General features: G+C 36.6%; 1 protein-coding gene across 1 annotated transcript in view; it reads right to left on the reverse strand.

The window, feature by feature from the left end:
- Positions 1-7,053: 7,053 nt before the first annotated feature.
- Positions 7,054-27,990, reverse strand: part of LOC121319003 (anoctamin-6-like) — a 34,152-nt gene continuing 13,215 nt past the window's right edge. The window contains 19 exon segments of the mRNA XM_041256236.1: positions 7,054-7,423; positions 8,010-8,115; positions 8,820-9,031; positions 10,165-10,371; positions 10,664-10,936; positions 12,488-12,561; positions 12,710-12,883; positions 13,611-13,833; positions 14,659-14,736; positions 15,997-16,142; positions 16,700-16,760; positions 17,299-17,404; positions 18,423-18,557; positions 19,487-19,602; positions 19,976-20,089; positions 20,256-20,534; positions 21,946-22,011; positions 22,853-22,981; positions 27,404-27,483. Coding sequence (XP_041112170.1) covers positions 7,220-7,423; positions 8,010-8,115; positions 8,820-9,031; positions 10,165-10,371; positions 10,664-10,936; positions 12,488-12,561; positions 12,710-12,883; positions 13,611-13,833; positions 14,659-14,736; positions 15,997-16,142; positions 16,700-16,760; positions 17,299-17,404; positions 18,423-18,557; positions 19,487-19,602; positions 19,976-20,089; positions 20,256-20,534; positions 21,946-22,011; positions 22,853-22,981; positions 27,404-27,483 — 2,783 coding nt within the window. The 3' untranslated portion in view covers positions 7,054-7,219.

The raw sequence follows: 27,990 nt of genomic DNA on the forward strand, positions 1-27,990 counted from the left end.
AAGACGCAAAGGCACAAAAACATTGTAAAATGTTCACAGTCAGGTCAACTCTCCAGATGCCTGCCCATTATCTGCCAACTATATGGAGCTCACATAAACCTTTAGGGGTCACTGGACACTACAAGTCAACAGTAATGCAACAGGCATACAGTTAAGTAACAACAGGGGTTGTTACAAAGGAGGAGCCCAGATTAACACGCTTAAGTTTGAATAGACTTAGTTGATAAATATCAGGGTAGAGGCAACTCAATTTTCTGCTAACACAATCTGGAATACATGCTGTGGTTTAGTCAATCTTTTAAAAAATAACTTTAAAGCTGCTTTTGTATGCTAAAGTCCACCCTGAAAATGTGCTTTTGTCATGAAATGTAGGCCTGTGTTTCAGGTCTGAACATGTCTAGGAGTGAGCTCAATGCTGTATATGGTTCCTGATTGGTGGAAGGGTATAAGGTGCTGTTATTAAAAGAGACTAAAGCCTGATTCGCACGGACTGAAAATCACCACATAAGCAGGTGGATTCTGAATTTTTACAGATATCGGGACCTTCTGTAAAATATCAAACTCAAGCGTCCGGTGTCTTTTTACTCCTGTGCGAATTAACCTTGTCAGTATTACATTAGAATTGATATAGCATTTCCAGGGTATTTGCCTCAATCAAATATCAGCCTTCACAATAAACCATAATATAATATTAAAATTGGTACGGTCTGTGCTGAGGTTCTCCAGTTCAGTAAAACGCTACGATTGGGCATAAACAAACTGAGGACAGGCGAAAATACAAAACATAAAATTGACCTAAACAATGGTGCATTTAAAGATGTGTATGGAAATACATATCACTCAAAGGATGAAATTGTTATTCTAGCCTTTGGAAAAGAACGTACAACTAAATTAGTTATTTACACCCGGTTCATTGTTTACAAATCATGCACAAAAGTGCCTTATCTGGCCACAACATCGCATTTAATGATCAACTCTGAGGACACTCTAGTCCCATGCGAACCATGCTTAAGATGAGTGAGTAGAAAGCTTAGCAACTACTTACTTCCACAACTATAATGAAAGCCAGTTTGGCAGCAATCACATGCCATTAGTAAATGCTGTACTCATATTACCAGGGGTGTCCAGGGGTGGTATCTGAAATCCCAATACTTGTTAGCAAGCACAACAGTTTACAGCACATTGTATTAGATTTTAGGTACTCAATTCTATAATAATATCTTGTTCAGATAAAAAAAAAAAAAAAAAAAACTTAACCAAACTTTTGTATTTAAATAAACAACTTATAATATGTGTTTTGGTGGCTGTGAATAAGTTGGACCAAACAGAAGCGGTATAGCAGTTACACGGTACAAGACATGCTAAACTGTACATAACATTTTTTAATAAAAACGGAATGTGCTACTGTGAGGCAACAGAATGCAAAATATTGTTAAGTAACAACAATCCTTACTACAGCCATTCCCAGATACATATAAATAGTTGACAAAGTAGCCAAATACCTTATATTTGTATGTGTAAACTTTCAAAGCTCCTGCATGTACAACATTAAAATGGAAATGAAGGGTTAGACATGTCGGAATGGAACGAACCTGTGAGAAGAGGGCCATTTAACGTGAAATATTTAAAAACAAACACAAAAGCATGAACAAAGGTGACTGATGTTGATAAAAAATAATAATAAAAAAAAAAAATTACTGGTACAAGAGATAATCAGGTTGTATATTTAGTCAAAACCAAACATTACCAGAAATTCAGAGGCGAACTATACTTGAATTTTAAAATACAAAATACCCATTTGACAGGCCACGTGAAGTCATCTTGCAAGGTAGGTCCTCGCCATAATATTTGCATTGTCACTGGGATGCTCTCACACTTACCTGATTAATAATGTGCTTTATTCTCTGTTTACTCAACAGAAACTGTGGTGATTGCAAGTTAGAAGATGAGTGAGTAATGTCTTGGATTTAAGTGATTTGTCAGATTTATTGTGAGTCAAGTGTCAAGTGTCTACATTTGGAAAAGCCTGTCCAAACTCAACTCAGCAGATTCTACTGCTATATTGGATCCACACTAATGCTATCATATAGAAAACCCTACCAGTAAAATTATAGAAAATGCTACGCTAATTACAATTTTTAAATTAAAAGTTATTTTGGGCAAGTGCAAAGGTGAATGCAGATTTCTAGAGATAAATAAAACACTTTACCTGGATAAAAACTAGACGAAACTATTCAGAACAAATAACTTTTCTACTTTACTTTTTGTTTTATCAGAGATGACAGGATAAAATGGCCAATGTTTCAGTTTTGTATTTTACACTCACATTCTCTTGTTGGGACAGGCAAAGACTGTTGTAGCATAGGGTTATCAAGTTTTATTATGGAGCTAGCAACTAGAGTGATAGCCACAGCCAGCTATTTATCTGTTGCGATAATACTGTCGAGGTGTGATAATGCAACAATGGGGGAGTTTCCATATGTGGTTATTTACACGTGAAGTGGCAACGCCCGTGCACGTTTGGGAGAACAGCTCAAGAGGACCAGGTTTGTGGCCAAAAATAACAGCCACTGAGAGGGGTAGGGTATACCTCATTTACTTGTGAGTATGACCTACTGAACTGGTACAAGGCACAAGCTTCATTGTCCGTCAAATCAACAGTATGAAGATCAGGACTTAAAGAATGTGTTGCAGTAAGAATATCTCTGTTAAGAAAGGAGAACAAGGCTAAAAGGCTAAAATATGCACAAGAACACAGAAATTGGACTATGGAACAATGATCAAAGGTGCTTTGGACTGTTGATGGATGGACAACGACATGAGTGCCTTCTGCCAGTCCTGTTGTCAATTCAACATTTGTCTTCTTTCTATTCCTTAAGGATATTATCTTCAAGTATTGCTCATCCTTGTTAGACAGCTTTTTGTGTTTTCCAGTCCTGGGTTTGTCAATTACAGATGATGTTTCTCTGTATTTGTAGATTATGCTTTGGATACCACACCTTGAAAATTGAGTGATGTGAACTATTTCACTCAATGTTTTTTCTTCTTTAGCAAGTCAAGGTTGTTATAACAGTAGAAAACACTGAACGAGGCTTTGAGTAAATTGTTGATGTGCTCATAATGTATCAGGGTAGAAAAATGCAACATGTTTAGGACTTTTGCACAGCAGTGTTATGACAAGGTGAGAGGTGATCCGAGCTGTAAATAGCTCTCCCGACCAGAGGAGGCGCTGAAAAAAGTACAATCGCGCCAGGGGCAGCCAACGGGACAATGGGGGCGGAAGCAGAAGTCAGCCATCTTGGTGCGGGGTGGAAATGCGGTACTGCACAGCGAATCCCAGGTGGTCAGCAATGTGGCGGGCACCGATTGGCTAAGAAATGGTAGTGCTGATCACGGGGAGGAGCTGGGCAGTATAAAGGGATCGCTTTTCTGGGAGCACAGGGCTTTTTGCTTAAACACAGTTTGCCGGAGCAGAGAGATGTGTTGTATGGGTGTGTGCTTTGTTTTCCAGCCGAGGATGTGGACTGAAACTGGAGTAGACTGAAACTGGAGTTCAGCCAGCTGCAGAGTAATCTGGGATTCCACGAGCACCTTCACCACGAGCACCCCTGTAATGTGCAAAGGACACCAGCAACCTAGATAGAGCTATCTTTAGTTATACACTGAACAAAAATATAAACACAACATTTAAAGTGTTGGTCCCATGTTTCAGGAGAATAAATTAAAGACTCCCAGAAATTTTACATACGCACAAAAAGCTTATTTCTCTCCAATTTTTTTTTCTCCTTTCTCCTTTGCCAAGATAATCCATCCACCTGAAAGGTGTGGCATATCAAGAAGCAGATTAAATAGCATGATCATTACACAGGTGCACTTGTGCTGGGGACAATAAAAGGCCACTCTAAAATGTGCAGTTTTGTCACACAACATAATGCCACAGACGTCTCAAGTTTTGAGGGAGCATGCAATTGGCATGCTGACTGGAGGAATGTCCACCAGAGCTGTTGCCAGAGAATTGAATGTTCATTTCTCTACCATAAGCCGCCTCCAACGTTGTTTTAGAGAATTTGGCAGTACGTTCAACTGGCCTCACAACCGCAGACCACGTGTAACCACGCCAGCCCAGGACCTCCACATCCGGCATCTTCACCTGTGGGATCATCTGAAACTGTGGATTTGCACAACTGAATAATTTCTGCACAAACTGTCAGAAACCGTCTCAGGGAAGCTCATCTGCGTGCTTGTCATCCTCACCAGGGTTTTGACCTGACTGCAGTTCGGCGTCGTAACCAACTTCAGTGGGCAAATGCTCACCTTCGATGGCCACTGGCATGCTGAAGAAGTGTGCTGTTCACGGATGAATCCCGGTTTCAGCTGTACCGGGCAGATGGCAGACAGTGTGTATGACATTGTGTGGACATTTGCTGATGTTAACGTTGTGAACAGAGTGCCCCATGGTGGCAGTGGGGTTATGGTATGGCTAGGCATAAGCTACGGACAATGAACACAATTGCATTTTATCGATGGAAATTTGAATGCACAGAGATACCGTGATGAGATCCTGAGGCCCATTGTCGTGCCATTCATCCGCCCCCATCACCTCATGTTTCAGCATGATAATGCACGGCCATGTGTTGCAAGGATCTGTACACAATTCCTGGAAGCTGAAAATGTCCCAGTTCTTCCATGGCCTGCATACTCACCTGACATGTCACCCATTGAGCATGTTTGGGATGCTCTGGATCGACGTGTACAGCAGCGTATTCCAGTTCCTGCCAATATCCAGCAACTTCGCACAGCCATTGAAGAGGAATGGGACAACATTCCACAGGCCACAATCAACAGCCTGATCAACTCTACGCGAAGATGTGGTGGACTGACTGGTTTTCTGATCCACGCCCCTACCTTTTTTTTTTTTAGGGTATCTGTGACCAACATATGCATATCTGTATTCCCTGTCATGTGAAATCCATAGATTAGGGCCTAATGAATTTATTTCAATTGACTGATTTCCTTATATGAACTGTAACTCAGTAAAATCTTTGAAATTGTTGCATGTTGCGTTTATATTTTTGTTCAGTGTAAGTACTAGTAAAGACCCAGAAAAAGTAAAGTCTTTGAGAGAACTGTTTATTGAACTTGTGTGACCATCCCATTGTCAAAAAACAAGAGATCAGATTTCAACATTAGCTTGCTTTAAAATATATATTTTTTTTTAATACAAAAAAGCTTTAATGACAAATGATAATAAATATGCATTTAGTTTGTAAATACAAATACAAATGATAATCACATTGTAACAATCAAAGGCATAGTTTTATACAAAACCAGCCACTATTTATTACCACAAATTAAAAAAACGTTAATATGTTTTGTTCTTAAAAGCTGAAGTATATCAAGAAATAGTGCATTACATAGAACGGTTAACAGTGGTTTTGTGAAATTCTTGATATAAAAGAATGTTATTTTTCTTCTAATAAAACAGGTAATAAGTATGTATCAAAAAGAGGCAATCTCAGAAAGACACAGCCTAGAATTTCTGCACACATTTAGAATGGAGAATCCTATGATTAACCATTTAAATACTGTACTGATATCAGATTTAAAGTGATTGTAGCTAACTAAACAATTCCATGTATTGTACGGCTCTCAAATATGCCGTGCTGAGAGAAATATGTTATAGTAAACATGTGTTTTTATTTTAAAGCACATCTGGTGCTACTGTATGTTAAAGAAACGACTTTGCAATCCATGCTTTCAGATAGTGTTGCTCTTCCTTGGTTATTTCACCTGCAGGTTGAAATGTCCCCACCCCTTCAACAGCTTATTTTGTGTCATTAACCAGCCAGCTGCTTCCCCTATTGACCTTCAGCAAGTAAAATGCTTCAACTTTGAAGACTGCCGAGGTGAAATGATCGAGGGACGTGCAAGTGTCAGGCATGGAAGCTAAGAACTTCCTTTAACCTAAAACAGTATCACATATCATGTTTTAAAATGCACATGCATGTTTGCTGTAACGTGTTTTTTTCAAAACTGAACATTTGAGGCCTACATAGCTAATGGAAGTGTGAACCAGGTAAGATATTTTGTTAGGCACATGATCACAACTCCATTCACACAACTGTTTCCATACTATAGATAGGGTATACATATCATACTACAACACTGGAGCATGTAAAAAACACATAAGTCACATGCTTGCTTATGCTGACTGGGTATGAACACAGTTTTGTGTTTCCAATATATATTATTATCCTTTAAATATATTTTTAACATGCTAGGGACTTTTCCAGAATTAATTTAAATAAGCTGCATGCAACTTGAACAAAATCACTGTAGTGTGAAAAGCTTTTTGTCTTATGAAATAATCATAATAGATATCTGTATTTTTTGTGAATAACCTAGTGTGCCTCAAAATGTCAGGCCAAAGCATCTTCAGCCAAGTCATAGTTAGTTGTATCCATTTTATTGATAACTATAAATAAACATTTTGCGTTATCGCAAATCAAGTTGTCCAGACTTTCTAGAGTATTAATTATAATCAAGTAAAAAAATATATATACTGTGTGACTTGGACTGCTGCTAAGATTATAGAAAGTGAGTTTCCAAAAAGACTGAGGGAATAGTGGTGATCCCAATTTCATGTGACACTGGGTCTTATAATAGTAGTCTATGCCTATAATATTATTCTTTTAGCAAAGATGCACTTCCACCACCTGTGTGTTGTAAACTAGCACACCTCTCACAGCTGCTATTAATAGTCATCCAGACAAATGAAAGTTGAGGGAAATGCTTTATGATGCTCTCACAACAGAGTTATAAAAGGGAAACAGCCACTCTCCAAGTTTCCGAAGACATTGGTAAAACTGATCAAGCAGCCTGGTGCTGGGATTATATCACATTCTGCTGAGTCATATTTTTTTTTTTATATATATCGATATATATATATATATATATATATATATATATATATATATATATATATATATATATATATATATATATATATATATATATGAGAGAGAGAGAGAGAGAGCTTTCCGAAATTTTAAAAATACAGCTGTTACAAAGGATGTACAAATATTTAAAACAAAAATAAAAAGAAGTTATTTAGACAATAATTGCACATTTAAATATGTAACAGCCTGTAACAAGACTAACAAGCTGAGGTTCACTTTCCTGTGTTTTTCCTTTGGTAAAGATTAAAAAAGCTGTTTGACTAGTCGGTCATTATCCTAAACATGCCCTCTGTGTCTTCAACGATCTTGTTAGCTATGTGGCCCACATGTTTCTTCAGATTTAGCTGAGATTCATGTAGCCTTTTCTGGGTTAAGTAGTTTTCACGTTTCATCTGCTGTTTCACGACTGCTGGCACATCAGGAATTATGTATGACAGAATAAATTTTGCCAAGTACACAATATGCTGAAATGACAAAAAACAGAGACGTCTGCATTTACATATCCTTATTGTACACGTATAAAAAAAAGATTAGACTATGTCTGGCTAGCTTCTTAACATTCACTCACAATTGTAGTATATTCTCAAATTAAACAGTTTATTTGCAAGACGCAAAGGCACAAAAAACATCCTAAAATGTTCAGTCAGGTCAACCCTCCAGATGCCTCCAATTATCTGCCAACTATATGAAGCTCCCATCCACTTTTAGGGGGTCACTGGCCACTACAGGGCAACAGTAATACAACAGAATTACAGTTAAGTAACTCAGCCATATACAACTGGGTTTGTTACAAAGAAGGAGCCCAGATCAACACGTTTTGAAAAGACATAGTTGATACATTTCAGAGGAGAGGCAACTGCATTTTCTGTTAACACAAGCTGGAATACATGTTGTGGTTTAATCAATAAATTCAAAAATTACTTTAAAGCTTTATTTACTTTAAAGAAATGAGCTCAATGCTGTACCGAGTGTCTGACTGGTGACAGGGTTTTAGGTGCTGTTATTAAAAGAGACTAAGATGAGAGAACAGAAAGCTCAGAAACCACTTACCTCCACAACTATAATGAAAGCCAGTTTGGCAGCAATTACGTGCCAGTAGTAAATGCTGTACTCATATTGCTGGGGGTGTCCAGGGGGGTATCTGAAATCTCGATACCTGTAAACAATCACAACGGTTTACAGTAGATTGTATTAGATTTTTATTGAACTTTTCTTATCCAACATTAAATTAAATTCTATTTGGAAAACAGCTAAGATCCAATCCATCCCTGATAATCAGGAAAGACCACTGCAGGGATGGAAATAAGACTCACATTGCATAGCAGTTTGCTCCCTTCCTGTTCTTACTACAAGTTTAATAAGTCACACTTAAGCTTGGTATCTATACTCTGTGGCTTATCAAAACCATAGTAAAACCTGGAATGGGTGAAACTGCTATGCAGTAGGAGTCTTATTTCCAGACCTGCACTGCAATTTTCTTTATTCCTGTCACTCTAAAAAGTCAAGCACATTTATGTGAAAATGACTAAATGCTGTTCAGAAAGGCGAAGCTGTAGATATAATTGCAATACACAAAGGTGACTATTTAAATTAATTCGATAACATGACTTTTACTATCATGTTTTCCAGGCTAAAAATCAATATAGAGGGATTTCACATGGCCTTTTACTAATTTGCATTAGTTTTGTAAAGTTTTGTCAGTTACAATGTTGTTTTTGCACCACTCTGATGAAATTACGATAATACAACTTTGGATGAAATAGCTATGTGATCATAATGCTCCAGGCTTTCCCCTTTTGAGAAACAAAATTAACCGTTTATTGAGGAAAAAGGAAAATTGAATTTTCAGGAGATACTAACCTACACGTGGTATCTCTCTCAGAGTCGAACCACACAGGGTGTCGCAATGGCTTGCTGTCATTGGAAAAGTCAGAGATGTTGAAGATGGAGAGTGTGTTGTTGATGTAGCCTTCCATAGTGTGATCTCCATAATCCCCATATGGATACACAGAGAAAGCCCAATAGTAGACCAATCGTGGGATCATGTCAGAGGTGAAAGCAATGATCATGGCCTATTAGAACACAGAGGATTTCATTGTTATGCAAATCCATGAGCACAGGAAGACAACTTCATGAGAAAGTACTTTAGCAGGACTGATCACTCAGGCACAACATCTTGTTTCACAGGGAACTGACATAATGAAAATGCCTTTCAGAAGGCGGGTGGCGGGCAAAGACATTGCTACTGAGCAATCGGCAATTTTTGTGGACCTACGCAATTAATGTATTTTTTTATAAATGCAGAAGTTACAAAGCTAACGAGGGACAAAGTGGAAAGGAACATGTGAACAAATAACAAGAAATACAACAAGAATTACCAGGGCTTGATACATTAGTACATTCTGATTGCATTAATGACATGTTAGGCACTGAAAAAAACAATTCTATAGTTTTGTAAGATTATTGTTATTGTTTAGGACTGATGCATTCAGAACCAGTAATTATTTTAAAGTTAGGTTAACATTTATATTTAGAAAATTAATAATTTGTGTTAAAGTCAAAATTAATAAAACATCAGTATTAGTATTAATAAAATAATAACTATAATAAATAAACAAATACGTTTTGTTACAAGGCTATTGGTTAAACTCTCCAGTTAGCTTTAAGCTTGCTTTGCAGTTAGTTTGCCTTCTGATTGTTTGCATAAAGTTTTTGAAGGGTCTTGTATTCAATAAGCTTTACTGACAAACCAAGAAGTGAGTTGTGTTGACAGGTTGGAAACGCTGTACAACGTATGAGCTGCAGTAATGCAACTGTAGCACTGGAATCTGTCTGCGGCCAGCTGAATTGTTGATATTGTCTTCACCACATCCAAACCCCAACATTACATTGTATTTGATACAGGGGCGGTATAGGGGCGTAAAACAAAATACTTCTCACAATTTTCTGATTCAAAATGCATTCAGAGATCTATTTATCAATTTATGAAAACTAATGCGTTTGAGTGTTGTTTATTTTTAACAACCGAAAATAACCGATTTTGCAAAATAATATAAAAAAAAAAAAAAATCGAAGAAAAACTCCCAAACTCAACAAAAAGTTAAAACCCAAAAATTCAAGCCCTACTTATATTCAACAGATAATTACTTTGAACCATCATGGGGTGTCTGGGTCAAAGTCACCACATTTCAACCAGGGTACTTACGTTTGTCACCACGGCAAGAATTGCTACTCCTTGAAGGATTGGCTGCCATGCCCCAATATCTTGTGCTTTCTCTGGCACAACCCGTCGAAACTGGGTGGTGATTTTCCAGGCATCTATTCTGATTTCAAACAGATTGTTGACGAGTGCCATAAGAGGAGCCAGAGGAAAGGAGGCCACAAACAAGGTAACAAAACCAAACTGATTTCAAACAGATTGTTGACGAGTGCTTCTAAGAAATGTTAGCCAGAGTGGCTTAAGGAGGCCACAAACAAGGTAACAAAACCAAACTGAAGGCACAAATGGAAGACAAGTGAACAAGCAATTATGAATACACTGAATTGTTTATGTGAAAAAAAAAGAAAACAGGGCTATTAAACTATGACAATAGCATCTGAAGGTGTGCTTGGAAAGGAGAAACACCTTACAGGTGGACTTCATGCTTATTTCCAGTTAGGCTCACATTTCAATTGGACGGTTGTTTATACAGCTAGCGCTTACCCATTTCAAGGTATTCATAAAACAATCCTAGCTTTCCCAAAGGCTGTAGCTGGTAATCTTGCTCCCATCGCGGGGTAACCTTTTCAGAGGCTTTTGTGGTATAGCGACCTATGATATTCTTTATCCACCTACAGAGTGTAAAATTATATTGATTTATAGTATATATATTTATGTTATCTTGATAATAGAAAGCTTTGTTGCATAAATATCTCCTTGTATTCTTTATGCTCACACGTAGGCATGTGCACAAATATTTTCCGGTATCTAAGCTTTCCTATCATGTCATAGCAATTTCCTGAGGCTTTTTAAAACAAACTCAGCATTTAAAATTGTTTTTTTTTTTTAATTCCACTCCGAATATAGATGAGCAAATTTTACCAAGGAATGATGGGAACTCAAACAACAAGGTTTATACCAATAAAAGAGTAAGTCAAAGAAACAAAAAAACAAGCAAAAAACAAAAACTTTCTAACATAAACGAGTAAGTCCTACTTATATATATTTAATATACTTAATATATGTTTCATGTTGGCTTTGGCCTGGTAATGCAAAACCAGCTAACATATTGTGTGTAAATATATTATTGTATTAATATACAGTACATAATCCATAGCTCTACTCATATTTTAATATTCCAATTCTATTTTCTGAACAGCTTTATGACTGGTAACTGAACGACATTCATATAGTCCACATGTACAGTGTTCGCGCTAGGCCGCACCACTGCACTAATGCCTCTCCTGAAATAAAAAATGTCCCGCTGAATTTCTCTTAACACGCCTGTGTGCCCCTCTTCCCAGACCAGACGCAATACCAATAGGCAGTAAATGAATGCATTTTGTATTAACATGACATGTCTGACGACAGGCTAATCTTTTTTACTTGTTTGTTTACACCTGCGTTTTCATAATAAAGCTTCCGTGCCATTATTCTCCAGTCCAGTAGAATGCGCTCACACCCTCCCTAGACCCACCCTACTATTTATTTAGTACCACTTGCCAATCGATTGCAAGCTTTTGTCTTGTTAATCAACATTTAATCACTAACACCAGACTGATGTGCTGAGACTTGTGATTTGTGTGGTAACAAGCAGGGACATCCATCACACTAATACTAGGTAAGCGTTTTATTATTATTATTATTATTTATTTATTTATTTTTTTAAATTTGCATTAGTACTGTACGTTTTAGTCACCAAGAATTTAAAAATGCCAATAATATGTTTTCGTAATGAGGTCACCTGTAGAGATGCATTGATAGTGAACTTTTTTTTGCCTGCTTTTCTGTAATTGTATTATCAATAAAAATATATGATTGCCATTTGCTATCACGGAATAGTCTTATGTCATTTCTGAGTGATTTTAATTAATTAGTAATTACAATAAAACGATGTTGAGGTTTCCAACAACTAGAAACCTGTTTGAGGGACTTTCCCAATATTTTCATCAAAAGTTTTTTATCCAATCAAACATATTGACCCCCTCACTAAAGAAAATGCCCCCCTAAACTTTCTGGGGGCCAGATTATAATACTGTAACTTTTATAATTGTATCCATCACACAATCCAAGGCTTGTGCGTTTTGTTGTGTCATATTATTGTACAGACTTTTTTTTTTGTTTTCATTTTATTATGACTATCTCAGATGGCGATATGCGGTGGACTACATTTTTTGGAAAGGGACAGAAGAATCATATAACTTTAGTCAGTTGTCATAATAATTAGATAGTTCTCTCACACAAAACCAGTAGAGGGAGCTGTTTAACCGTCACAATCAAGCAAAACACACATGTTACTGTGAATGCTAAATAGGTATGTGGCAGCTACCAATTTCTGTGCAAAGTAACTACCACAAAGTCTACATTTCTGGACTTTATCTGACGTTTTTGGAATCCCTGTTCCTATGAACCATGTGTACAGACAGATTAATCTTATTAAAGGACAAGGTAGCATGCTGTCTGTGTGCTAAAGGAGACAGTTTGCTTCACTTACTGTATATTCAGTCTTTACTCTGTGCATGTTAGATACTACAGCATTCATCTGTTTAGCTCACCTCCTCATTCCGGTATTTTCCAAGCCAATACACTGGATCACCAGGATAACCAACAATCTTGCCTTTGAAAAAGGCAATGTAGAAGCAAGAGGAATAGTAGTTGACGAATTGGAAAAGAAACATCTTCAAGGTCAGGCTGTTCTCATAATCAGTCTTTGTTCTGGGTAATTCTGGAATACAAACACAAAGAAAAAACAATTTAAAAAATCTGTCACAAACACACAAATTTAAACACTCACATCCCTTCCCTTTACTTAAAAACAAATACAAATCTCCAGGTCTTGATGGAAGATGCTGGCTAATTTCTCCAGCCCCCAGAATGCAAGTGACCAACATGTGTAAACATCACACATCTTTAGAGTAGTGCTTGCTGTCTATCTTTCAGTCCATTCAAAACCAGGACTGTCCCAACCAGCTCCATAATCACTTAACTGAACAACTAAGTTAAATTTAACAGTTAAATACCTGGTTGGAACAAGGCCCTGGACTGCTCAATTCAACAAGGACAATGTTGGAACCAATTCTCGAGTGGAATGGACTAGAAAAGCCATAAGTCAGGACCACTGCCTACATTTGCATGAAAAAAGAGCTTTGAAAACAAAAACTCCAATTAAATGGCCAAACTAGAAACAAGTTACTTTTAATTCGGGGCTTGTAAGTAGGTGTTCGCTTCTTTTTGTACCATTGTTTTCCTTCAGCATTGTTGGTGTCAATGTTCTAGTTTTGTAACTTCAGTGCCTTTTTTTCTTTCTTTTAATAAAAGCCTTTTGGTGTAAAAGGCCTGATACTAAAAAAACATTCAACAGCATTGCTGTCGTGATCCTCTGGAATAATGACACTACCTCGTTCAAATAATGCCCTTGACCTTTTATGCACGCATCAATATTATCTTCTTACCAAAATCAGTGATCCAGATTGCCACTTTCTCATACACTGTATTTAGTATCATTATAATTACAAAGCTGATGATGGAAGCTGTTACCGAAGTCGCCATCTGGGGTGTCACATACTCTCTGAATGGTTCTAGTTCCTTTAGTTCACTTAGATGAGCAGAAAATGCAAAGAATACTGCCAGACGATACACAATGACCCCAACTACTGAAGCAATGATCAGTAAAACCTAAAAAGCACAAGAGAAAAAAATAACTTTAGTTAAAAAAAAAAATGTACATTGAAATTATATTTAAGGTTATGCTAAATTACTAAACACCCCCCCCCCCCCCCCCCCCCCCCCCCATAAATAAATAAATAAATAAAACAAAACAGAACATGTATTTTGGACTGTTTTTTTTTTTTTTAAGTTACAGAAGGAGAGAGAGATTTTAAACTACTTGTAATCTTATTAAGGATTGATTCCATAATAGAGATCAACAGGTGTGCTAAACACAGAATAGCTTTGAACAGAACAAAATGTGCGTCTGAAAATGAATCTGTTTCGTGTCTGGGTGTGACATCACTTGGAAATGGGGACTTCAGCTTGAAGTAAATCAAGCCAACTTATCTTCAAGTTGTCATATTCCAGATATTGATGTACTTGTATAAATAAAGGTGTGTTAGTTAACGAAGGTTATTAGCACTAGCAATGTTATTACTGGCTTCCCTTTTCTTCTGTTCAATATCTTTAGTTTTGTGTCTGCATTTCATACTTCTGTTTGAAATATACAGATATTTTTGAAAAGCAGTTGATTCTTTCCTGTCACTTCATTTGTTGTCATTTAAACTCGCTCCACTCCTGCTGCTTTCAGGACATATGACTTACTGCAGAGGTTCCAGGATGCAATAGTTGATATAGCCCTGTGTTTGAAATATTTGTATATCCTGAACAGAAATCAAACAAGTGACACACTGAAAGATTCTCAGCACAATAAAATTAGGTGCAGTTTTAATGCTCAAGCTAACAAGGAGGTAAGAAAATGGATTATTGAATAAAATAACTTGACGTTACCCAGAACAGGACTGTCCCAATGCCACAGGACACTCTCATACACTTCCCACAATCTGAATAAGGCACGAGTTCAATGTCCTAAAAAACAAAATGAAGTTATTTTTTTTCTTTGAGAAACGTAAAACAGACACTACCTGGCCACTTTATGCATCGCCCTGGTGTGGGGCATGCTCTTCTGGTATACCCAGAGTTTCTTGATTATTTTGAAAAGCCATAAGAATGCTGCTTAAAGCATCACTGCAGAGCAAGTCCACCCAACAATGCTGCACTTGTACCCTGGTGGCGATGACTATTTTCAAAGATTATTCACCCATCCAGCATGCCAGAATTGTGGGCAAATGGTTTGAGGAGCCTGACAGAGACACCTTCCTTGGCCATCACAATACCTGGAACCCAATTCAATTGAGCAGGTGTGTGATGAACGTGAACAAAGCCTTCATCGCCACATCCTCTGCCTACTTCTCTGTACCAATCGCATGATGTATTAATGACTGAAGTATTAAAGATTACTATCCCTTGAGACAACTTCCAAAACTTTGTGAAGTCTGCATCATGTGATCAGAGCAAAGAGTGTCCTAATAAAGTGTCCAGGCAGTGTGTTTACAACAAAAGCTGTAACCCCCCTTCTGTATGATAAGCGTTGGTGCAATGCTGTATGAAGGCAGGAAGCGTGTGATAAAACACATGTCAGAACTGGTTATTTCTTTCACAGTACTTTACATTCTTTGGGCCCTAGTTGTCCAAGTTTAAAGGTAGGGCAAAGACAAAGACAAAAAACAATAAACACTGTTTTTTTGTCTCTGAAAATGCAGTCTCTCCCATTAAACTTTAATTACTTAACAGCTACAAAAGATCTACTACAGCTTGTGCTCTCAATCCATATTTCTGTGCCATTTCATAAATCTGTAGTTTAATGTCATTTACATTTTACTTGTATGCAAGCAAACAGAGAGAAAAAGTGTTAGTAGTCAAGACAGAAAAATGATCATGCTCTCGACCTTGACCACTGAGGCACATATAACCTGCACAAACAAAGATTATACCAACATAAATACATGTCAGCTTCAGAAGTGTCAGGTTTTCCTGCAAATATTAAAGCAGTAAAAAAGGGTGAGGGTAAAGTGTTTCTAATACAGTGGATTGATTCCTGGGGTGCCTAACAGAAATATGAGCACACTGCACTCTGAATGAGCAATTGTCATGTCACGGGAGGAAAGGTTGCAGTAGTACCCATAATAAAATAGCACATGGATTCCAACGAGGTTTCCACAGTGTTTATGAGCATGTCAGGATTCATTCCCTTATGAAACCTGCAGCATGTCTGATCACCTCCCTCACCTGTGTGACTGGGTTCACTTTTTCATGAACGCATTTTGCCTCATATTCCGGACGGGGCTGTTCCTCTTGCTCTAAAAATGTAGCCGTGTCCCACTCATATTCTAGCTCTGCCTGATAACGTTTCCAGAACTCCAGGAACAAAGTAACTGTGGAAACAAGGAGGATATAGAAACTTGTTCCATACAATAATGAACCGATTAATTGATTATTGATCGGTCCTGCTTTTATTTTGGGAGACTCAATTAAACGTTAATTGAATTTGAAGGCTTTCATGATAAGACTTTCGTATACTATATTACAATGTAAAATAACATGCACAGGCATGTTTTCAATCGTATTTGAAGTCTTCAATGAAGAGTATGCATTATTGGTTCTTTCTTTTAAATAGAAAAGCTTTCTCAATGCCTCGATAATTACCTGTCCGACATTCATCCTGGAAAGTGGTTGTCAATCAATAAGTTGTTCTCTTCAATCAATACTTTGCAGTGGTACAATATCTAATGATTAGCGATGATGTGTACCCAGAAGCAACAATTTTGCTCAAGCAATGGCAGTGCACATTTCGACTAGTACATTCATCAACACTTAAGGTTAAAGAACACTTTAAGAATGTATGAGTCTTTGAAGATATGGATGGTATATACAAATGATGCAATCAATATAAAGATGGACAGACTTACTGTCGAAAAAAGGAAAAACTCACCCCAAATTGCCATGAACACGGCAAACACTAATGTACCAAAATTGTCGAATATGCAGAGTTTCTGAAATACAAATAAAACAGGGTTTCAAATGCATGTATGCACCAGATATGTATTATGTATTACATATTGTGTGTGTGTGTGTGTGTGTGTATATATATATATATTCACATTTCACTTTACCTATTTGTAAGCTTTCAAAATAAGACATACTACTGCAACATAATTACAAGAAGTGGCCTTTATTAATCATTTATTATTAAACTAAAAGAAACCAAGAATGACACAAATATATGAATGTTCTTTAAAATCTTGTTTTATTCTTTCCAGAAAATGTAAATAAAATATATTGTTTGAAACAACTGGAACTATTGACACAAATACTGCTAAAAGTTTCCATGACTTTAAAATGCAATCTCTATAATGGCTGTAATACATTGTGTGTACGGTGTGAATCGTCAGTTTGTGAGAGAACCATGTAGAAAAATCTTAATTATTATCTGAAATGCGTGTTTACCTGCCTGTGTCACCCAGGACGATTTATTAACAAGATGCTCCAGCTGAATAACCAGCTCAACAACACTCACATAATGAAACCTACCTTAGATGACTCACAGGTATTATTGAGTCTCCAGTAAGTGCATTCCCTGTCACACTGAGGACACATGATAATGTTGCCTCCAATTTGGGGATCACACACCTCCTTGCTTTGATAGAAACATATCATATTTTAGTAAGTAAATGAGAAAAAGATACATATTTATTCACTTAATAAATAAATAAATTATATCCCTGTGAGGCGTGTGAGTAAAAATGGATTTTCAGACAGTGATTTACGTGTAAAAATTTAAATTTTATTTAATATTACACGGAAAAAAAAAGAAAAATAATAAAGAAGGATGTGAGCGAGGGAGTGCTGGAGTATTAATAAAAATAAAAGAACGGAAGCCTCTTAGTCCTCTCCGCGCTCTGCTTAAATCCAAAAATAAAACAAAAAGGAATAAAAACAGAAAAGAGCCAAGTTAGTAAGGCCTCCGTTCGTGACATAGTCCAAACTCCCACGTACTTCCCTCCAGCCTTTTTTCCCCCGCCTCTATTCCTTAGGACCAACCCCGAACACAGTAGCACGTTCCCTTTAGTATGCAAACTCCACCCCGGTAGTCAATCCCCTTCCATGGCTAGAAATACAATGTTATGTTCCTCTAATTATCAGTATGTTCTGACCCCAGATACTAGTAATCAGCAAAAATGTAAGTTTAAAATAGAGACAGACATGCACCTCATTATACCCCAAGAAACTATTGCTAAAGAATGTTCTAAACAAATGTCATTCCATTGTATTATGCTGTTCTCTAGATGCTCTATATGTTAGAGAATAAGACTTAATATTGGCAAATCTTAGGATTTACTGGTAAATGTCGACATTTATGAAGTAATGAGGTAAATGTCCAAAATAAACATGATAACGCTTTACTTCAGACATTTACCACTAAATCTCAAGAATAACCAAGTGCCTTTACCAGTAAGCTTTGGTACATGCCCAAAAAAGCCATATATTTCTTCATAATTTATCACTTGACTTGTAAATGTTGACAGTTACCGGTGAAATTTAAGATTAACCAGATTTGGACTTTTACCATAATATACAGTATATACTAAAAACACCATGTATTTCCCCACTCCCTGAATAATAAGATAAAACCCTATTTAGAGACTCCTACATACCTCCATGTGCTTGATTCCTTTGTTTGGTATCCAAAGATAAAGCAGCCTAATCCCACCACTGCTGCAAATGCCAACATTTTTGTGTAGAAGGCAAGCCATGCAAAATAGATACCAACCTTTTCTCCATAATACTTTCTATGAGAAACAAAAACAGGCTGCAATTTATTAGAAATAAATATTTACATTGACAATTGTAACATTGAATTGCTTTGTCTTCTGCATAATCTCATACATAATACAGCTGGGCTTGTGTTTTTTTTTTTTTTTTTTTTTTTTTTTTGGGTGTTATCAGTTATCAGATTTTAAAGCATGTGTGCTGCCGTAGATAACTGCTTTTTGTAACACGACTGCAGGATGGTGAAATATTAAAATTAAAATATGTTCACATTTCACGTTTTTTGTTATTTAGAGACGAAGCTTGTCAGTGCTAGAAAAACAAAACCTATCAACTGAAGAATATTGCTAAAAACATCCAGGTCCTGTGCCAAATGTGATTTAAAAAGTCCAGGATGGGTGCATTCAGAGTTCCCTTTTTGGAAAGACTCCAAACACGTTACTGAAAATTGCAAAAACATAACTGTGGCAGGATTCCACAATTAAAGGGAGTAAGGGCTTGGAAACCAAGAAACTGTGATTCATTTACCAAATCCAGGCGATCAGTGCTCCAGACTCCCTCAGTGGAGCAATGAGGCACGCCTTCATACCACAACACAAAGATTGTGCACTAGGAACCCATATTGAGAAATGAGCATGTTTCTCTAACACTGCCTTAACCTGGCACTGAGAGCTTTGGGCTTTGCCTGAGGTAGACCGAGTTCCAAGATTAAACTGCCTTCCCCATTCAATATGGCTTCAACTCTGCTAGCCCCACCTACTATACTGTAGTGTATCTGACTTCATTTGAATGGAATAAGGCAGATCTATAAAACAATGGTAATCACAATATTGGAGCACCAGAAACCAGAATCACCCAGCATGATCTCAGACGCCAAAATAAAAATGTTGTAATAGAAATGTAAAAAGCAATACAAATTTGAAGCTACATAGTCTTTTCCTTCTTTTACCTTATCAGATCCAGAGGCTGCAACTTATAAAAGCTCCTAGGGTGAGCCCATTCTTTGTACAGGAGGTATCTTTCATTGGGGCATTTTTGGTCTTCTGACTTCACATTGAATCGACACTATAAAGAATAAAAAAGAAACATCTTAAAAAGCAATCAATACAGAAAATACAGTACAACTGTCAGCTAAAGCAGTCAGTTAGAAGAAAAACATTCACTGCAGAGAGAGTCTCAGACAAAACCTGAGGACAGAGACCAACTCATAATTACTTTCATTAGCACCCCACAGCTGGCTGAATGATAGTTACAAGGTGAGTCAGCAACATAATTATCACTAAGGACATTAATAACACATTACTGGTTTCTGTATCACGAAACGTGGGCTTTTGCGTAAATACATGAGCTCTCTTACGTATTATTAATTTGTTATGCATTCCTGTAATGTATTTTGTAATTAAAAACAAGATTGAAATAATCATCAAACTGAACTTACATCATGCAGTGGATACGCTGCCTTGTACACCCCGCTGTCCAAAAGCTTGCTGATTCCAAATTTTCTCACATTGTCTCTCGTCTCATAATCTGCACGAGTAAGGATATAGCTTGCCTAAGAAAAAAAAAAAAAAAAAAAAAAAAAAAACACACATTTGGATTAATTGAGAGACTATTGTGACGCATTAAAAAGACACCACAATACATTTTAGATTTTGACTCTCACTATATTGTGTTCTATACAGCCTCCTTGCTATTTTTTTTCACATTTGAGCACTTACAATTCTGCTTCGCATAGATGGTGTAAAGAATTGTTCCCGGTCCTTGATGTAGAAATGTGATATTCTTTCCTTCTCAAATGGAGCAGTGAAGTATTCAGTTTCAGGATGAATTAAATCCTCACTAGGACTGAAGAGTTTGGTGAAGCAGTTGAACGCTGAGGTCTTGGTCTTTAAATCATTGGGCTGTATCGGCAGCTTGATGTGCATCACCTCAGCATATGTGCACAGGACGTCCCAGGGAGTGTGGCATTTAACAAACACAACCTTCTCATTCAAAACCTGGAATAAAAAGCACAAGAACAGTAAAGTGAACCGGCAAAATCATGTTCATCAAAAATATGCCTTTGAATATGCTGCCATTATTTGGTTTTTTTTTTTTTTTTAAAAAAAGAAGCAACAATCGTTTCTCAATAATTAGCATAAATTGTAAAAAAAAATAATAATAATAATAATCTACTAGCATGTGTAGTGACCTGGGAGATGTGATTTGCATATATGAGCTTGTCATTCAATATGTATATTTAAAAAAAAAAATAGAATTTAATTCCCTGCCATGCATTTAGTCATCAGTTACAAATCAGTGTATCATGTAAGGGATGAATAGTTTGAAGTATAATCATCAGCTATTAATTTTGTGTTAAAAATGTACACGTCCATATGTGGAGACAAGATCACAGACAAATGCAAGCAGGATGTGCATTGGTCCGAGTGTCTGTATGAGCATGTCAGCAATGTAAATGGCAGGGATTATATAAAGGGGAGGAGATCTCTAAAGCCAGGAAGGGAAGCTATTTTCTGCAAAATGTATAGGAACTAGTTTTTCAGCTAGCTAGTGGACAGTTTTGTCACTTTTCAAATAGCATGTCCTTGTGTATCTCACTGACTGTAATTCCATGCTATACTTGACACAATAGACATAGCACCTATAAGCAAATGTTTGGGTCATAGCTGTCCATCAGCTGTTTTTTTTCCACTGAACTATCAGTGCCTATCGGTTCCCATTAGGTTACAGATGACTGAAAAAATACTGAATGCCTCGTTTCCACTGCCTTTCCCCAGGTATAGATGAGCTGGAGGGCGTTTCCACTGACACTCAGCTATACTTTAACTACACCTGAGGCAGTACAGTTTTGTATCTCATACCCAACGGGGCCAAACTGCGGTACAGAAGTACGTCATCGAAAGGCGTGTGCTAAAGAGACAAACTATATTGAAGAATGGTGGCTGTTTCTCACCACTTTTCTCTTACTGCATGATGATCATTAATAAGACTGCTGACAGCTGTGTAAAGACCAGGAATAAAAACAGCCACAAATGTTTGTTCAACTTCATCTATCTTTGCTTGTTTGCATATATTCAATCAATCCCACAATCCAAAGTGACCTTTTACTGCCACACTATGACCTTTACTGCAGCACTACTCAGTCAACAACACCTGACAAAATTACACTTACACTATACCTCAACCACAACACCCTGCTCAGCTATACCTGGGAAAAGGCAGTGGAAACAGTGGCATACCATTTGCTAATCTCATTGAAATGATGAGTATTGCCCAGTCCAGGAAAACCAGTCCTAGATTTCCTGGCAAAATGCCTCTCCTGTCATAGGGAGACACAGGTGATTGACATGTTGACAGGTGAGATGAGTATTTGTCAAGTGCTGACATTTTCAAAAGAGATCAACTTACAGATTTTGTTGATTCCAGTTCTAAGCCCATGTTCATCAAACTAGCTTCAAAACATTGTCTTCGTCTCTGTTAAGAGGGAAATAATAATAAAAAAAAAACATGACAGACAGCTGTGACAGTACACAAATAAATAAACACTAAAACATGTCAGATATATACTTGCTAGCCTCTTGATACACAACACATTGACATCCCATTGGCAGTAGAGGTTGGGCGGACACAAACTGCACTGCTCCCTCACCAGATGCATTCATTTAGCTATAATATTTACCACCCTGTAGTACCACAGAAAAAAAACATATATATATATTTAAAGAGTAGCTTAAAATGTGAGTTGAAATCGAGTCTTTCATTTATTTCGTTTTATTGCTCCGATATTGAGTTATTTTTCTCTTTTTCTGTCTTTACTTGGCTCTGAACTTTGAACCTACCGTACCTGGAGATCCAAATTGGAATTCCCTTTTTTGCCTTTGTATCCTTTAGATGTATGCAAAAACACTGACAGCCAGTGTTTTATCTTTCCAGTGTAATTTCTATATTGTGATTAAAGTTTGTTTAGGTGAGAAATTTTTGAAATCTATTTCACAGTCCCCTTTGCACCTTGGCCTTTTATTTTTAGATCCCCCATCAAATTTTATATATACACACACATTTATATAAACATATATCTAAAGGAACATAGAGGTTAGCATTCTAGTTGCGACCTGAATCAGAAATTTAAAAGTAACTTTAGAAGCTGCAGGAAGGTGGCATTTCCTATCAGGACACTCCTTTTTCTGTCTATTTTGTTATATGAACAAATGCTTTTAATAAAACAGGAACATAAAATGATGTAATGATCTAATTTGCAAACAGAGAACATCTTCCAATTTGACATACTTTAATATTATTGCACAGACTCTCTTACCTTTCGTCTCTGAAACTGATGCCTTTTGTCAAAGTCTTTTGTGACCTCATCTTCATAGACCAAAACAAAATCGATCCGTCGCTCACCGTCGTTAAAAAACAAGGAGCCCGGATCATCATTAAACTCCACCTGTTCATAAAGCAGAATTTCTTTAGGTTCATGGTCATTTTCACAGTCATACTCTTCTTCCATAATATTGTACATGGCTGGGGATCAAGGAGTTGCTTTGGAAAGCTGAAGGTAATTCATATAACAGGTAAAACCTGAACAATGCACCCAGTGTCAAAGCAGGATCTGATTCTTCTGGAAAAGGAAATAACCTTTATCCACACAACAATCGAAGCATCAAAATGCAAAGAGTATACTGCATGAAGACCACACCTCTGACAACAAACAGGAACTATCAAAGCAATACGCCCAGTTACTACTAAACACTGGTGAAGAATAATAGACAAACACTTTGTGAGCAGTGACATTTACTTAAATAAACATACAGCAGATAAAAATACTACGATCCATTGTATACAATATTACAAAAAGTAACAGAGGTACTGTCCTAACATAATGTTTACATGGAAAGACATATACTAATGTATTTAAAGTAGAGGATAATTAAATCCTAATAACCTTCAATATAACAACTTTTATTGATTTTTTATGTTGACTTGGTATCTGGTTAGGAGCCACACAAACTGTAGTTGTTACTCCATATGAGAGGGGTGGTTATTTTGGTTAGCTTGAACATGCAAGGGGAGGTACCTGTGCAAATCCAAGACACTAATTAGCTGTTTGCCAAGGTGACCTGTATTTGAGGTTTTTGGTGGTATAAGCTGGATCAAATTTTTCATTATAATCCTTATAAAACTTGTTATGACTTTACAGTGAAAATCAACACTATCATGAACACCATATTTCATATGCAAGGTCTGATTACACCGTGTAACAAATTATTTTTTTTGGTTCCTGGGTAGTAAGTGTTATTTCCTAATTGCTTATGCCTCAGAAGTATAGAAAATGGCTATTATTCCCCACAGACTTTGCTTTTGTGACCAGGACAACGATATTTTGAAATTTACCTATTTTCCAGAACATTCCAGATAGATTCAGTGCTGAGTAAACTTGGAGTAACTTCTAGAACTTTCTAGAACTTTCCAGTAATATAAATAGTAGTATAAATACAGGGGCCTTAAGCCCACCAGTTTAGATTCTCTAAAAATTGTGTTACATAGTGTAATCAGGTTGCATAATTTAGTCAAAACCAAACATTACCAGAAATCCAAACTGTAATTGGACATGATCATAAATATCACTTACACCCAGCTTTCTTTCTAATCTCTCTAAATGTATACAAACCTTTTTCTTCAGGTCATACAATTCCACCCACTTAAAATACAATCTTTTCAAGATAAACTATTAATAATGACCATTTTTAATTGACAAAAAATACACCACCTCTACCAAACAGATGAAGATTTGGTTAGATGCAATTAACCAGCCTGTGCATGGTTTAAGTTTTAACAGCATACCACTCTGAGGTCTTTAAGATGAAGCTTGTCTACTCATGGTCTATTCAGTTTTCAATAATGTACTACAGTTGTACTAAAATGATGTTGGTTTTCATGACCATCACCTTGTTTTTAAAAAAAACATATTCCTAACACATGTGAAAAAGAGTGATCACTCACCATGCTGTGGTCATTAACACAGTCTTCTAACCCATCTTTCTTCACAGAACTCATGGGCAACACTGTTCTGTGCTTTTAGTGCATGTTTCTGCAACACCCTAAATTGGGTCAAAAGACCTTTTTCCCCTGATCAAAGAAGTTGTTTAATTTATCAAACGTATGCTCTATCAAGTGGGAGGCAGAGGTTGAGCAGCCAAAAGAGCTTATCAAGAAGAAACGGCGACTCAGTGTGAGTGTGAGTTTTTCCTCAGCCCGTCCCAATACTGATACAACAGGTACTGTGGATGTCCGTCTTAACCTATGGGCGGGGCAGTCCGCTCAAACCAAAACAGAGGAGGAGGCTGCTACTACATTTTATAGTGCTTCTTTGATGTTTTTTTTTTTTTTTTTAAAAGAATGAGTTTCAATTTTGTTGCAACCCTCTAGCATAATAACATTTAAGGCCCTAGTTAGCAATGGGCATACAGACAAAGGCACATTTTCAGAAAGGAAAAGAAACCACAGAATGTTTGCCTTTGCCCTTGCGCTTGTTGATAAGTAGGGCCCCTAATATTGAAATGAGGTTGTTTTTTTTTGTTTTGTTTTTACCGTAATGCTCTCACACTTATCTAACCAGTAACGTGTTTTATTCTCTGCTAACTAAACACGTAACTGAGGTTACCGACCAGAAACTCTATTGATTGCAAGTTAGAAGATGTGTGAGTAATTTCTGGGATTGAAGTGAGTTGTCTGATTTATTGTGAGGTATTTTGAGCGTCTAAATTTGGAAAAGTCGGTTCAAACTCAACCCAGCAGATTCGGTTGCTATTTTGGAACCACACTAATGCTAACACATATCAAACCTTACTGGTAAAATTATAGAAATTACGAGACTAATTACAATTTTTAAGTTAAAAGTTATACTGGGCAAGTGCAAATGTGAACGCAAATTTCCAGAGGCAAATAAAACAATTTAGCTGTATAAAAACTAGCAAGAAACTATTCAGAACAAATACCTGCTCTATTTTACTTTATCAGAGATTATAGGATAACATAGAACTATTTCAGTTTTATATTTTACACTCACAGTCTCTTGCTAGGAAACTTGTAGCATAGGTTTATCAGCTTTTATTCAGGAGCTAGCAAATGCACAAAGTGACTTTTTTCCATCTCCTACAATCCCTCAAACACTTTTTAGGACTAAGATTTTTTAACATGTTACAGTCACAACATTACACCATTCACTTCAGATTTGACCACAAACATACAAACAATAGCGTAAAAATACTGTAATCAGATATATATATATATATATACATATATACCCGGTATATGGGTGTAGTTACCTTGAAAACTTCAGGGCTGCAGTGATAAACTTGTATACTATTCAAATGATGGTTTCTGATTGACAAGATGTTTGATCTACAAAAGCAAGGGTGCTGGTACTAGGGGGGTGAAGCACCCCCTGGCTTTGCATGGCTTCCATCAAATAAAGGGGTTACAGTTTTGTTCAATGGCTTTATGCACCTCCACTTTAAAAATTGTTCCAGTGCCACTGTACAAAGGTCTATGTCAATAACGATGTCTACAAGCTTTTCAAAATTATGTAGAATACAGTGAAACAAACTGACATTTTAAAAGTTAATACTGACTAACAAAAATCAAAAGGAGTTAGTACTATATTTCACTCACAAATGAGAAGTTCTGCATTAATACATACAAATAAAAAAAAGCTTTTCTTTTTTTTTAACACAATTTACTAACCTGCCTAACCAAAAGTATTGTATATTGTATAACTTGTTATACAATACGACAGAAAACAAGATATACCAGCAACAGACTCCCTGTCAAGGACATGCACTGCATGGCTGAATTTCTTGGCCAATGTTTATATACAAATATAAGATAATACATAGGCTTGGCTGAAACCATCATGGGCCAAATCTCTAAATACGGAAAGTACAGACTGAATTTGTGCGAACAACCTAAATTTCTGTAACCACATTTCTACCATATTTGTTTGACACCTATAATGATCTCACCACACTGGAATATTATTATTATTATTATTATTATTATTATTATTATTATTATAATAATAATAATAATAACAACAAAAATAATAATTTATAGAGCGCCTTTCATACACAATGGTTCAAAGTGCTCTACAGATGTATCAGTATCATTTTAAAAATATAATAAAAATGAGAATAAAATACAAATACAAACAAGCTTAAAGTGGAAATTAAAAGGCTAAGTTATAAAGATGTGTCTTGAGCCTGGACTTAAAAATTTCCAGGGAGGGAGCACTTTGAACTGACTCAGGCAGGGAGTTTATTAGTTGTGAAAAATAGAATAAAAAAAACAAAACAAAACAAAAAAACTGTTAACTACTAATGTGCTGGATCTGCATTGTCCCTGTATTTAAGCTCCACATAGAAAGCAGTTACAATATGAAAGGGAATGTAACTGCCCAAAACCAAAGCTGAGCTGGCAGCTGTGTTGCATGAGGAATGACATCACACAAATATTTTCAAAAGATTTGAATTTACCCAGAGAAATATTCATTTTTAAAAGTGATCACCACTACCAGGATCCTGATGTTGTGAATCCAGAAGACATTTTAACAGGAAGATCCAATGCATAGCTGATGTTAAACGAAAATAACTACTCAAAATGACCAGGGCTATGTTAATAAAAATATCAAAACAACCATGATTATGTTGAAAAAGATATTGCAGGAATACATACAACAAAGCACAAAGTTAAGGAGAGCAACTGTTTTGTTTTAGACCCTACAAACTGTCCAATAACGCTGTCAATATGCATAGAGGATTCCATTTCAATGTGAAATTGGCCTGCTTTTCTATGGTTTTGTGGCGCTTACCAAGTCTGGTATAGGCATGTTCTTTCCCTCAATAGTGGCATCACAACTTGCGATAAATTTCTGGTCGATTTCACTAAAGACTGGAAACAAAACCAAAACAAAAAAAAGCAAATATTAATCAGAATTGTCAATTATTAATATTAGTCAACATAACCATTCTGTTAAACAAATAAACAGCATCTCACTGTTTTGCTTATGTCACCCCTCCACTTCTCACTGTTTTGCTTATGTCACCCCTCCACTTCTCACTGTTTTGCTTATGTCACCCCTCCACTTCTCACTGTTTTGCTTATGTCATTCCTGAATTTACATCAGCTGGAGTCAGATGTTTAATTGTAAAATGTTGACAGGCTGTTATAAAACTATGGTGCAGATGTACTAAGATGGGCCAGCCTCAGCGCAAATATACCATCATTTGCATTTTCGTTACAACAGTTCACAAAGTGCAGATTCTGTCATATGTACCAAGAAAAGAATATGTTAATGAAGACAGCCGCAATGTACTAATTAAAATATTATTAGCGTCATCTTAGCGGGATCTCTATCGAGAGTTATGCAACATTTTGTCAAATAAAATAGCAGCAGCT

The sequence above is a fragment of the Polyodon spathula genome, chromosome 7 (genome assembly GCF_017654505.1).
Source record: "Polyodon spathula isolate WHYD16114869_AA chromosome 7, ASM1765450v1, whole genome shotgun sequence".
Lineage (NCBI taxonomy): Eukaryota > Metazoa > Chordata > Actinopteri > Acipenseriformes > Polyodontidae > Polyodon > Polyodon spathula.